Raw genomic sequence first — 14,599 nt, 5'->3', positions numbered from 1 at the left:
AACCATCTGACGTCATCCGCCTGTCCAACAAGCATTCAGTGGTGTAATCCCAACACAGGCTCATCAAGCAAACCTAAAATAGTGGCAGTATATATCGAGAAAGAATACATAGCATTTTTTGTTATAAGATATAAATCTCATGAGAAAATAGCGACCTCTTGCTATTTTTTCTTGACCTTCATTAAAAGTGCACGTAAAAAGTGCACAGAATAATAAATAAATTATCCAATGGTAGCTTGGCACAGGTTAAGCTCTGAAAAGAAGGAGTGCATTGTTCCTGAGTACAAATTGAAAATATATGTACGAAAACTATAAGTTCTAATCTAAATCAAACAAAAGCTGTTCAAATGTGAATTATCAGATACAGCTAGTTTTCAAAATATATCATAAAAGAGTTCTAGAATTTCTTATTAAATATTCAAAGACGTAATATTAAAAATGCAGTATTATCTAAAAGTTTACAGCTTGGCCGCACGGCTTGACGGTTTCAGTGGCAGTTTAGCCACACCTTGTTCATGTCGCTATTTGCACGGCTGATTGATGTCAGATGAGATGGTGCTTAGATGAACTATGTATTCATGCATCTGGGCCAATAGAAGGCCGACACAATGGGTGCAAAATTGACGTCATATGTGATTTTAACTTGAATACCGGCAAATTTTATTACCAAAATCGTTGAAATGGGACTCAACATGTAGCCTCCAACAATAGTTAAAGATACTCTCGTCACTGGCAGAGCGCGGTGGGCTAATATAATAAACTTTATTTTGGGTCGTAGGTATGAGTGACAAGTGCGGATGTTTAACGTGACGATGTGCTTAAAGGCCTTACAAGATCTACACGACAAGTTTGCCAATTAGCTTGATGAATGGCTTAATGGTGCCATCAAATCAAGCGTAGGGATTCGTTTGATTATTGTTGTAGAAACGCATTTATTAAATATGTGTATTTACTGGACGAAGGCATGAATCAGAGAAGAAGACTCCGAACGTCATGCCATTTTACATTGGGACCATAGCAAGAGTAATAATAAGAACGCCTTACTAGTTTACTTGATCGACCGCAATATTCGCAACACACAGTATCGCTAATCGCGATCAGCACTCCAGCGAAATACCTCAAACGACTCATCAGATATTGATAATGAGCTCGTCGGGGACCACGAAGGCATCTTCTCACCGCGAAAAATTCCCCACGTATGTTGAATACTATCACCATTAGAGTCCGAGGCTGGAGTAAGCTGTTCATGGACATTAAACCTTGCAATATCTGTCGCTTTATGCCTTTTAACAAACTCTTCACAGGGGTGACAAGTAAACAGGCGCCGTTTCTTGACCAACAGATGTTGTTTCCTAGGATGTCGTTTCAGCTCCCAAAGAACAATCTCTTCACGGCAATTCGAGCACACCGGTGCTTGACAAAGTATGCAACGCTGTTGGTCACTACCGCGGCTACGTGCAGCCCGTCCGAAGGCCAAAGAACAGAGCGAGCAATTCTTCGAGTATCCATAAAGTTCATTTGCTAGCCTGCCTCGCCGTGAGATTTTCATGTTGGCAATGCACCATTGCAGTTTCTTGTGTTCGGCGAGAACTGAAATTTTAAAGAACCCAAGAAGAGCGTGCCACGTTTGATTCATGACAAACGAGTCAAATACATTACCATTAGCTTCCAAGTACTGTTGGATGTACACATCCACACAGCCATCAACTTTCTGTCGATACAGAGCACCTAGCATGAATTTTCCGCGAATCATAGGTTTTGGAAGGGGTGGACACTGCGGCAATGGGGCGGGCTGCAAAAGATCGTATCCTATCCGTTCGCCTTCAGCCGTGACAACAATTCCTGATGCCGAAAGAAGCAAAAAATCTCGAGGTTTCACTACTTTGCTCATCAGCCACGGCAGCTGACTCACCATGTACATAACAGACAAATTTTGAAATGGCTTTTCTTCAGTCGAACCCATCAGTTTTGCAAGCATTGCACCACCAATATTTTGGTTACCAAGGGTTGCTCCTCGGACTTTAAATGCTTCAAATGTAGGGATAGAAACGCCAAGCATGACCTCATCAAGGGGCGCAGAAATTGTACCAGCCATCATAAGCACCATAGGATCGTCCCATTTGTCCTCTGGCAATTGCAAATCGTTTCGTACACGTCGGATACGTTCTGAATACATTGACGCATTGTTCTGCGTCTTCTGCAGCTTCCAGCGAGCACTATCAAGATTCGCATGGTGGCGGGGCGTAATGCCTGCAAGCCGTTCGTCGTAGCTGTGAAGTGTGCGCTCCAGTAATTGCAAAGTAAGATTGTGACAATGCAGCTGTTCCTCATATGTAAGCTGAAGCGGTGGAAATGGTGACTGGTCCGATAGCATTTCATCGTCCTTCTCTGCCATATTTGGTATTCAGTTAATTCGGAAAACATTAAACAGAATTGACGATAGCGATATTATTAATTACAGCGGGTACCTATAATTTGGTACTTGCATCTTTGTGCACAAACCTCAAGAAATTAAATGATGGAAAAAGTACAAGTGGGTATTATAGGCGGAGGCGCCGCTGGCATTAGTGCGTCGGCGTGTTATAATTGAATGAAATTTACAACTATATAACACTTTATCTGGTTTGCCCATCATGTTTTAGTCACGGCCAAGTGCCTACGCGATCTAGGGCACGAAGTGGTCGTTTTTGAAAAGGCAGACTATGTGGGAGGTTTATGGAAGTACGACAAGTCCCCGGATGCCCCGTCATCTGTGATATACAAGTCTCTGCACACAAATCTTCCAACCTCTATTATGCAGCTCGGGGAATTTCCGTTTCACAATGGTGTGCCCAGTTTCCCATCTCATGTAGACGTGCTGTCCTACGTGCAAAATTACTCGAAACATTTTAAGGTAGACAGCTGTGTGCGTTTCAAGTCGGAGGTGATGAAACTTACAAAGCGTTCAAATAAGTGGAATGTAAAAGTGTTATCGGTGGAAATGGGATACTATGAGGAAACATTTGACCGTGTCGTTATTTGCAACGGACATTTTTCGAGGCCGTCTACTCAATCCATTAAAGGTATCGAGCACTTCAGAGGCAAAGTGACTCATTCAAAATCGTACCGCACACCGGAGGCGTACCAAGGAAAGGTGGGAAATTTGTAATTGAGCAAATTTGTCTACTTTGATTAGTAATATGAGGCAGCGTGTTGTTGTGATCGGGCGAGGACCGTCAGGCCAAGACATCTCGCTTGAGCTAGCCAGATGTGGCGCTGCAGAAGTGTTTGTTACGATGCTAGACTTCAATTCAAATGAAATCGATTCGCAAGACCGTCGATTCATGAAGCCTGCCATTAGTCATATCACTGAAAATGGTTCCGTGGAGCTTATAGATGGATCGATTATTGCCTCGCCTGATGAAATAATGCACTGCACCGGATATCTGTACACAGTAAAGGACTTCTTTCCATCCGAGTTGCTCTTTCCTGAAGCCTCACCTCGGCCAAATGGTCTAAGCGATGAAATCATGGCAGATTTACTTAAGTGTACGGAAGACGGATCGGCTGTAGCTCCCGTTTACAAGCAGTTGTTTGCCATAGAGGACCCTACGGCTGCATTTGTTGGGCTTCCTTTTAGCAATCTGCCATTCCTCTGCTTCCAACTTCAGGCTCGATGGATCGCGCGCGTGTTCTGTGATTCTTCTCTTCTCCCTTCGAAAGCAGATATGTACGCAGACTTCTTTGCTTATGTAGGCACCCTTGAGAATGGCGCAAGGAAGCTTCACCAATTGGGCGTTCGGCAGAAGGACTATTTTACGTACGTCATGTTGATTTGACTGTTCTTTTTGCTGTAGCCTTAATCTCGCCTTGTATTTTTGACTGGCAGCGAGCTAGCTAATCTTTCAAACTTCAAAGTAGACAGAGAAATATACGAGATGTATGAGGATGCGTGCTATCTCCGTCAAAACTTTCCTTACAGCTACCGATCTGCTGAGTTCCGCAGAGATGAGGCAAGAAAAAAATGGACTCGTCAAATTAATGTCTCATCCACAGAGCTTGTGGCAGAATTTCCAAGCTGAACTGGCGCCACGCTTAGTGCATGAGTTAAACACGAGCTTAATATGGTAATTTTTCTTACAGTTAGAATTACTTTAAATATCATAAATTTTATATTTCTGGTATTTCACGAGTTGCATCCTTGATGTTGAACTCCTGATCGTGCAAATTCTCGAAATTAATATCTACCAGCGACTTGTACAAGCTTTCTTGCGCTGCGCCCGTGGAGAAGTGAAATCACAATTTTTAACTAACACAACAGGTGACCAGACAGCATCAATCTGTTACATATATCTTAGTTTTTGTATCTTGATCTCGGGCATACAAAGACCGGATCTAGGGTTATATCCATTCATAGCACGAGTTCGATAAGACATCCTGTGCCGGAATATATCGAAATTAGAGCCATTTGCTCTCCAACTTCAGGAGTGTACATGTTGAGGATTTTCTGACCGATGCACAGTATTGACGTCTTAATATTTCTTATAACAAAACTGTCTTTACTTTCTGACGTGTGGCTAGCAGCACACGATTAATCGCGGACCTTTCCTATACGAGATTCCGTCACCTCCATAAATACTGATTATTTGAATACTCATGAACAGTTGTACGAAATCACACCAAAGTGGTATGTTAATTTCGAACACCTGTAACGTACCACGTTTGCTAGGTGTAAGTAGACAACATTACAGTAATACCCCGTTACACGTCCTGACTAAGATGTAGATCACCCTGGAGCCTGCACTTCATTCTTCTCTAGACACTGCGCAAAAATGACCGCCCTATGATCGACCACGAAGTGATCGGCAAAAGGGCGTTTCATGCGACTCGCAACGACCTTGAACTTTTGTTGGGATCAATAATCCGTGAATTGTCGCCATACGCAACTTAATAGTGCAGGATCCCATTCTTTAATGCATAACGATGCATCCGTGATCTCAAGCGACCAGGAAGCTTGTGTTGTAGTTCCATACGACTCGACCAAAGTGCCTTGATGATTTGTTCATCCCCAGCATTTGCTTGACGTATCATATCAAACACATCGTTCCGAAAATAGCTCATATGGGTTAGGGCTAAAAGCGGGGTACCATTTCTGCGTTATTACGTGAGAAGCGACGCAGGGAATCGGACAAATCAATCCATTTTATTTCAAATCCCTGGCTCTTCACGATTGCTTTGACCTTCTTTGTGTCTGCACTGACGCCGTGTTCACCAGCATAACAATCGAGGACAGGTACGTTGTGTGGTCGCACATACATGTGAAGGAATGTGTTGATCGCGGTACTGATACGCTGCTCTGTTGAGTCCGTGGAGTAGTGAGTCCCATAATGGGAATGTAGCATGCGAATGTGCTGGTCCACGTATTGTAGATGCAAAGACGGCAGATCAGATGTTCTTCTGTGACCGTTACCTGCGATGAAAGAGCTGGTGTAGCTCGAAGAAGTCACTTACGATGACTTCCTACACGACCTAAAGTGTGATGGTATTGCGGATGTCGTATTGCTACAGACGAACCCACCATTTACGTATAATTTACGTCTATGTGGAGTCACGCAGAGGATCGGCTGTTTTGGAGGATCCAACCGATCCTAATTATTAACCTGTTATGAGATACAAAGATGACATCCTTAGCGGTCACCCGTCTTTTGGCCTTCCATCCCAATGTGGAATTCGATAAAAAATTGATCGTGAGCCTGGTTTTATGATTATGCGGTGTTTCCACAGTGGGTGTTCAAAGTGAGAACATCGATGAGCTCTTTATTTAAAATCAGGCTGCTGGTTTGGTGAGGTGAGCAAATCCTCTCACAGCGCGCATAGGTTTCGAGTGCAAAAATAAATGGTATATGGCAAATTATTCACGCCTAGAACAAGTTAAACGCGCGGACGATTCCCCATTAATCGCCTTTTCGCTAAAAGATGTCATCATCCACCGGACTGGGTGAGGGAAGAGGAATTCTCTTTGACGGCGGTTACTACACCGTCCGGTGTGCTATAGGATTGGCTTGTGATGCCACAAGGACTATCCATTGCCCCAACATAGTTCAATCGATTGGTCTCCAACCTGTTTTGACCGCTGCGATGATTCGCACAAACCTATTTCGACGATATTTTTGTTCATTCGAAGTAGAGATGGCTGATCTACCGGAGAAATGCACTTGGAGCACCTCCGAGCGGTGCTAAAATGTACGCGTGAACATTCACTGCAAGCGAATTTTGCGAAATATACTAACGAAGAACGGGAGCATAGGAGCAATACATTTGTAATCAGATATTCCCACTGATCCACAATCCGACTCGACCACTGGATATGTGGAAGTAGTGGCATAAACAGCCGCAGTCGATTCCTTCAACTCTTCAGTACACACATATCGACAACGTTATTCCTCCCTGACGGATGCAACAACCAGCATCTCTCCCTCATTATTTATTTTCATTTTCCATGCCTACCAACGATCCATTCGTTTTCACGCGGCCGGTTTAAGGTACAACTTAATTTGTCGACACAGTTCCTGAGTGAACGCCAGTGGTCACTCCGTACGACTTCGTTTTTCTCTAACCCAACGAATGCCAATTGCATGACATATACCAATGAAGTGTGGGTCATTAGCAGCAGTATACGACTGCCGAGCGCTTGAACGCATTTTCTGGTGCATAGTGAATGTGGGCCAAGGGTTTCATTTACGCCAGGAGAGCTGCTCCCAATCGGTTTAGATTGACAAACAATTCGTGTATTCTGCTTCTAAAAGCACGGTCAGCCTAAAGTCAGGTGATGCCGTTTGTTCGAGGAGTGTGAAGATACCTTCGAATTGAGTAGAAGATCAATCATAATCGTCATTGCGGTGACTACCGCACCAGCGGCCAACTTTACTGAAATAAACCCATTGCTTCTATCTAGTGCATCCGAAAGCACTGAACCATTTTCAGCATCACTTTGCTTTCACGCGTAGTTACGCGACTTGCAAGAGTCAATCAAGACTCAAAGCGGACGCGTAATCCTTCACACTCGTTGCGACCACGAGGAGACCACTTCGACTCGTGTCGTCAGCGAGAATCAGCGATTACTTAAAGGCTTAACCCTCATGAATAATTTTACAACCATCCTCACAGGAGGTTACAACTGCCCCAATAGACCACCCTGCATTTAATAGGCTCCGGTGTTTCTCGAACGCCTCGTGGTATTGATACCACGTGACTCGGGGACATTACGATAAGAACCTTATTAAGTGGTTCGTCTCTCTCGTGGACAATCACGGTGGATGTGACCGAATTGTTGACATCCGTAACAGCGAGTTTACTTCCCACGGACAGTCACCGCTTTAAAGCCTATTGGTTCCGGAATTCCGGTAGCAGCAGTCACTGCTTCTATTCGTGATGACGAATTAACCACATGACATGAGTCCTTACGCACTAGATACATTATCGCATATTCCAGAGTCGTCGAGCCCTGGCGGAAAACTTTAGTCTTAAGAGAACCACAACTGAGTCCCTCCATTAATACAGTGACCATCACTGCCTCTGGCTGTAATTCGCTTGCCATAACGGCATAAAGCTCACGGAGCTTCTCTGCATAGTCGTACATTGCGCAGTTGTCTTGACGGCATGGCAAAACTTCGATCGTTGTAGAAATGCCACGTTCGGCAAAAGGAACATCGATTTCATGGCCTTCTTCAAATCCTGTCATGTGGCAAAGTAGTTGACTTGCCATGTCATCGGCCAATCTTTCGCACGGCCATCCAAGGGCGACATTGCAAAGGTCACTTGACTGCGGTCATCACGAATCTGGACCAGAGCGATAGCGATGTCGATTTCTCGCTGCCAAAACGCAAGATTCACATCTTCGTTCCCTTGATAGCCTTTTATCTTAATTTCGCGGGACGTTCCGTGTGTATCGACGGTGATACCACCACTTGTGGTGGAGGTGACGGAGCCGGCGTTGGTATGTTCTGAAATAAAAGCCAAAACATTCTTGTTCATATGTAGCAAAATCTGCTAAGTGTTGAGTAATCGCTTTTGATTTAATTATAGCATGTCGAAGACCCGTGGTTTTTGATTAACGAATGCACACTCCCATTGCAAGTGTGTTAGCAGCGAACACATATCCCTGTTCACCTGAGGGCGTGTTGTCAAAATCATACATAGATGAATCCTTTAAAGTATTCAGCGTTGAATTGACTACTAGTGCTGCCAAGTGTACCGGAAATTGCTCATCCGTATACATGCATTTTCTGAGGAGAATTTATATCAGATAACACGCCTCAGCACGCGTTGCTCACTTCCAGCGAGCCGTTGATTTACATGTACGATGAGAAAAGGGTGAAGTGACAATTACTATGGCCATAAGGCCTCAAACCAGCCGCATTACTATCCAACGTCGCTGGTACAACAGACAGTCCCTATTATATTGCCAGTATTTCCCCCCTAGAAGTACATGTTACATTAGGAGGGGTATTGCTCTCTTAATGCAATTATAAATATCCGATAAGTAGAACAAGAGCTGCAGCGGGGCTCTTTGCTTAAAAAAAGATACTGAAAATCACCAACCTTACGTTCTAAAGTAGAACCAGTATGAGTGTAGCGGATCGCAATCCGTTACCTCCAAGAGTACCCAAAATCTTAATTCAAGGCAAAAAAACTACGTAATGGTTTCTTGTTTAGATCTAGCCACACCATTGTGTGATCACACCATCTTTGATAACCCACCCCGGTATACCAGGGTACGTGTAACCCCGCTATGCTCTCTTCCATCAAAATTCTGAATACCAACAATTCACATTTTTACTGTCGCCTCGTACAACGCTCGCGTGTCTAAGACACTTTGACGTCCCTAATACCTTCTTCACGCATTCACTGCTGGATGAGCCCTGTGTCTATGACACATAAAAGCACCCAACCTCGCTGGTTCCAAGAGAGCTCCCGCGCAGAGCCCTTCTTCGTCTCCTGCACGCGGTGCAACTCCGGACAGTACGATTGCGGCTTCGCGGGAATCACGAATCAAGCCCTCGGCAACCGATGGCGCCACTCACCGCGTTTGCCTCGGACGATGGATTTCCTCGTCCAAGATTTGGAGGAAGTCGTTAGCGAGTCAAACACTTCTTTCTCAGCATGGGAAGACGAAGAGGTTGAGGCGCGCCAACGGCGCGACGTGAGCCTTGCTCGATCACAGCGGACACCGTGTTCGTTTTCCCAAATTCTCGACTTCCGGAGGAAGTAGTATCATTATTGATCGCCTCGACGAAGCCTTGGAGAAGCAGTTAAAGGGGCGGCTTTGGTGCACTCGCATTTATGGTCAGTCCTAGACCGTCGTGTGAAGTACTTCTTCCGCTCGGCGGATACCGCTACTGAAGCGGAAGACGCGATCACTCGATCATTAGGCGTCTACGTAGTCAAGCCCTCGGCCGCTACACAAGCTGAGATTGACCAACGAAAAGCTCTCTGAGCTCGCATCTTGATTCCTAAAAAATTCCAATGGATAGGTACCGTGCTCGACCTTGCGCTCAAAATGAGGCGCTCCTGTACCCGCAATGCGAACGATTCCTGTGGTACTCGCCCCTGGTGAAACCGCAGCGGATAAGGAAGAGCTCTTTATGCGATGGGTACTGCGGCACCAAAAATGTTTCTTGCTGTCTCACTAACAGCGGAGTCACAAGGAAGCGGACGAGCGCATAGAACGCCATCTTCGGTTCAAGTTTGCCAAATTCAAGGCGCAACGCCAATTTCCTACGTTCTGCCGCCTTGCAACGTATGAATGAATCCATCACGCTACCACAAGCTATGTGCTTTCTCACACGGGTGAGTCTCCGACCACAACAGATGAGGACCATAGATTGAGCTCAACTCATTGCCCATTGGCTTCCCGGGCTATTACCGAGAAGCGCGAAGCGTACGATGTCGCGGAGCGTCATGATCCCTCTGATCATAAGCGTCCACGACGTCTGGGCAGTCTTGCCGAAGTGGTACCATAAACTCAAGCGAGTTCTCGAAGTTTGGGTATTAGCGCCACTTCACAAGAAATTGTGTTTGACCCTGTCGGCAACGCCGACCCACAAGGCGTTCCACGTAATAGTGAGCACCCGTTCTTGTCGAGAAGAGTCGCTAGCGGTTGATCAGGACTTGGTCGAATGCCATCCGGTGTCTCGAGATGCTCTTTGATCTTTAGATAAAAGAGTCCGTCGTCATCGGCATCCCGCTGAACATCTTTCCGAGGTCACCTACCGCTGTGCGTAAGACATCGAGAGCGCGGCGCACTTTGTGCGCCGGCTGCCTCACATTGAGGATTATCGTGCCCTTTCGGAGCGGCTTCCAGCCTTGAGCAGACGACTGTGCGACGGTGGAGCGTCAGGTTCAATTGGAGATCGTTGCACTCCGTGCTTAAAAGCAATTGCTGGTCCAGCTTTTTGTTGGTCGAGCGCCTGTGAGCGCCGCCGCAGCGCCAACGCTTCTGCGCTCACTTGCACCGGATCTCGGTACGGCTTAAGCAAGCCCAGATAAAACACTGGGTGAGTATGCATCTTTTTCGGAAGGTTCAGCGTATACGCAAGACCTCGCTTGGCCGCGACCTTAAAACGTCCGATAAACTTTGAGTAGAGTTTCGTCTAAAAGACAGCGGAAAATGCATGTATTAGAATGTTCTTAGCATTTATTAAAACCAGTATATCCGACCTCGATGTTTTCACCATTTCTTCCGCTTCTTCCGTCTGCATATTCTTTCTGCATAACTTGGCTTTCGGCCATCGCATCCGAACGTGCCGTAGGACACTCAGTATGGGACACAAGATCATCGACTTCTTTGCGGAAGGTGAAGAGGCGGATATCAGCTATCCGTCGGCTTTTCCTCCCCACCAAGCCCTGAACCAGGGAATGGGGACGTCATCAGGACGCGAGGATTTACATTCCATTCACGTAGTTCAGCTTGAAGCTGGTAGATAAATGTACTGCATCAGCTAGAGAAAACGCCGCGAGTGGCGGCATGGCGGTCCAGCGCTTCGGCGTCTCAGCGTAGACGCTGCAAAAGCCGCCTTTAACGACGCGGTTTACGCGCTCAGTTTGCGGATGTTCCGGTATTGACTTGGTGTCAGCACCTTGAAGATTGACGACCAAAATTCCCAGGGAATCGTGGGTCTTTATCAGCGACAATTGACTCCGGGAGTCCATGTTGTCGAAAGACAAGATACACTAACGGCGTCGATGTACCCACACCGTCTATGGTGTCCGGCATTACCGCAAGATGGGTCACCTTGCTCAAGCGGCCCACGAAGACCACCACGCCCGTGTTGCGCGCCGAGCCCTTCGGCAGGCCAAACACAAAGTCCATAATCATGGACTGCCGACACCCAGAGGGTGCCGGTAAATCAGCCAGCGGCGTCGCCGTATCTCACACATGCGCATATATGTGCTCGTCCATTTGTCCATCTTAAACCACCAGTAGTGGCAACTCACAGAGCTGTACGTCTTCTCACGTTCGCGATGACCACTGAGTGGGGTGTCGCGGGCCTCATAGAGGATACGGTACTTCGAATTCTCATTTTTGGGGAATTTCAAATCGTGGCGTATTCGCTGACTTAGAGCTAAAATACAGCAAGCCGCTATTAGCGAATATCTGTACAAACGTGCGCACAGTCGCACCGACAACATCTTATCCGAGTTTCTTAACTTCTTGCTCCCAAGACCTGTAGCAGCGCTACCCACATACCGTTACCCGCGTATATGGCGCGGATCAAATCCGTCACTGACGACGTCACCGTCGTGATATGAGCAAGCTCATAATCTGGTCTGCGTGACAACGCATCAGGCAAAGCATTTTGCTTTCCTTGCTTACTCTTCACCTTGAAGTTATATTCTGCGACGATTGAGAGCCATCTGGCTATACTCTGCGAGAGGTGAGGCGACGGAGTCGCAGTGAGTAATGACGCATGATCTATGACGATCCTGATTGGCTATGAGCCAAGCAGGTGCACCCTGAATTTAAAAACGCTTACTTCATCGCAAGTCATTCCTTGATGTGAACAGGGTAGTTCCGCTTCGCAGCCTGAAGCTGGCGAGGTTCGAACGCGACCACCCGATCTCGCTCCTCGGCGTCTGCTTGCAGCGGTGCACAGCCGATGACAAAGTCCGAAGCGTCACAGACGGCACTAAAAGGACGATCGGGGTCTGGCAATACCAGTATTGATGCATCAAGGAGGCTATCTTTCAAACAAAAGCTTCTTGATGCTCGATGTCCCAACACTATTCCGTATCCTTTCTTGCGGAAATTCGACAACAGCCGTGCCATCTCCGCATAATTAACTCTATAGTAGTTGGCGAGGCCAAGCCACTTGCGCAAGGCCTTTGGGACCGGCCAGTCCACAATGGCCTTGACCTTAGCATAATCCGCTCGAGACACGCTTCCCAATGGGGCAACATAAAAATGAAATTTCTTCGGCGCTAAAGTTTCACGTTATCTGCATTAGCGTACAGCTTATATGTGTGCATGCGCTCGAGCACCGCTCTCAAATGGACGATGTGGTTTTCCTCATCTGTCCTCGCGTGCCCCGCACGACTGTGGATGAAGTTGTCGTCGAAGTGTGTTTCTGTATACGCCCGGTGGGGCCTGAACAGTTGCGTTACAATACCATTAATTGTTGCTGGTGCATTTGATAGCTTTTGGGAAATCAACAGCCATAACTAGAGCATGCCACTTGGAGTTCTTACCGCTGCCAGCGAAATATCAATTGCTCTCATGAGCAATGGTAATACCCATCGACCAATTCAAGTGCACTTTACTTTGTACAGCCAGCCATATTGTTCTGAAGAACATCCTTTCTAGGAATCGGCGTATGAGCTGGAGCGTGAACGATGCGCCACTTGCCGTTTTGTCTCCGGGCACAAAACGTGGGTGTCGAATGGGGAGGCTTGCTCTCAAGCAACATTCCTGCCTCCTGCTTCGCAAAGAAAAAGGCGTCAATGACGTCACACTGCTTCTTGGGCAGGGGCCGATGGCGTGTTACGCAGTATTTGGTTCCCAAAATCAGGTCTACCTCTTTCGCACACCTCGATCCGGAGATAGGACCGACGACGGGTCTTTGAAGACGACGTTTTGAAAATTCATTACCAAAGTAAAGTACAGATCCGAGAGATTTTCTAGGATCGAAGATCCATTTCGTGCGTTTAGCACCCTCTTGGTGTCCTCCAGGACAGCTTCATTTAGAAGCGACGACGAATTGATCTCCTTGTCCGGTCGTGATATGACCTCTTCGGCTAGGTTACCTGCCTCTACGGCACTACCGAACCTTTCAAAGGCCAATTTGTCCAGCTCGAACAAAAGCGCCCGCCGCAAGAAAAGCGTCAAGGATGATGTTGCCGTCTTCCTCCCCCGTCATACTGTTGACGAAGATGTATAATAGTGCGCTATAGTCTACGGGAGACTCACCCTGGGTTAGGGTCGACCTTCTGCGTCTTGCAGATAATATACGGCGTCACCGTTGCCCCTCCACGGATGTTCTATGTCTCGACAAGACCAGAAAATACACGCATTCGGCGTCGTCCAGTGTCCACACTTCCTGCTCCATTGGAACCATGATGCTATGAAAAACATCAGACAAAAAGCTGCTTTTTCTGCAGTCGTTCGTACAGTGGATAACGTACCAATCCACGCGCATCTGATGGGCCTTGCTCAAGATGCTTCGGACCTAGTCCGACTATCCCACTCTTGGCATGCGGCAACTTCTTCGAAACCTGGGCAGGTCTCAGTGGATTACGTGCCACTCCAAGTTCAGCCCGCGAGCAATGTGCAGGACTCCTGTCCAATACACCTTCGGTGTCTAACAACTCTCGCATACTACGATATTCAGCATATTGACCATCCCAGTCCAGTGCTCGCGCCAACAGCGCTTCTGCTTCCTGGCAGAAGGGTTCATGTCTCATCAAAGCTCCATTAGGGGACGTGCGCGTAGCCTTGAAGGTCTTCGACCTCCAATCGATGCACAGACTTAAGTCTGCCGACCCGAGATCTGGTCATATTCCAACCATGGCATACCAAGGATAAGGTCATACCTTGAATTCAAGTCTAAGACTAAGCATGCTACCAAAATCAAGAAACTTGACACCGAGGTCTACAGGGATCTTCAGCACCGTGGCACCTGTCCTCGTCGCAAAGCAAACAGTGACGGTATCACTCAACCGAGCTTTCAGTGCCTCAGTATACAGCTTCCTTCCTTCTAACGTGGAGTATAGAGAATAACGCCCGACGCCCCGAGATCGATAAGGATCTTTTATGGCTTCTCAAAGCACTTCACGGTCACTTTCACGTTCGGCAAGCCTGGCCTGCGAACGCATTCCGTGTTCTTAAGGGTGTGCCCTACCCCTTACCTCTTTAAGGCTCAACAGAACTCAGTTATCACCCAGTCGGGCACCCCGCGCCAACTGGGTGCTGCGGTTTCCTCACCGGAGAGATGCGGGAGGTCGGCTCAATGACCTTTGACGCGCCTTGCGCAGGGAACAATTAGTCTGTAGGCAACGGGTGTCTCCAGAGACAAACACGGTCGAGTGTTTGAACACTGCCCGGCAGCTCGGATCTCCCCCCTCG

General features: G+C 47.1%; 3 protein-coding genes across 3 annotated transcripts; 1 reads left to right on the top strand and 2 right to left on the bottom strand.

The window, feature by feature from the left end:
• Window positions 1-1,087: 1,087 nt before the first annotated feature.
• On the bottom strand, window positions 1,088-2,395 carry PHALS_12281 (START-like domain; the record flags this gene model as incomplete). Its single annotated transcript, XM_024727801.1, has 1 exon — window positions 1,088-2,395. One exon carries the CDS (start codon window positions 2,393-2,395, stop codon window positions 1,088-1,090), a length of 1,308 nt encoding a protein of 435 aa, XP_024578343.1.
• A 120-nt stretch (window positions 2,396-2,515) lies between these two features.
• On the top strand, window positions 2,516-4,061 carry PHALS_12280 (flavin-binding monooxygenase-like protein; the record flags this gene model as incomplete). Its single annotated transcript, XM_024727800.1, has 4 exons — window positions 2,516-2,567; window positions 2,643-3,133; window positions 3,189-3,799; window positions 3,869-4,061. 4 exons carry the CDS (start codon window positions 2,516-2,518, stop codon window positions 4,059-4,061), a joined length of 1,347 nt encoding a protein of 448 aa, XP_024578342.1.
• Window positions 4,062-7,330: 3,269 nt separating this feature from the next.
• Window positions 7,331-7,720, bottom strand: PHALS_12279 (uncharacterized protein; the record flags this gene model as incomplete). Its single annotated transcript, XM_024727799.1, has 1 exon — window positions 7,331-7,720. The coding sequence occupies one exon, from the start codon at window positions 7,718-7,720 to the stop codon at window positions 7,331-7,333; it is 390 nt and encodes a 129-aa protein (XP_024578341.1).
• Window positions 7,721-14,599: the final 6,879 nt, after the last annotated feature.

Source organism: Plasmopara halstedii, assembly GCF_900000015.1.
Source record: "Plasmopara halstedii genome assembly, contig: Scaffold_614, whole genome shotgun sequence".
Lineage (NCBI taxonomy): Eukaryota > Oomycota > Peronosporomycetes > Peronosporales > Peronosporaceae > Plasmopara > Plasmopara halstedii.
The sequence above is the reverse complement of the archived record's forward strand: the minus strand, read 5'-3'. Positions and strand labels throughout refer to the sequence as shown.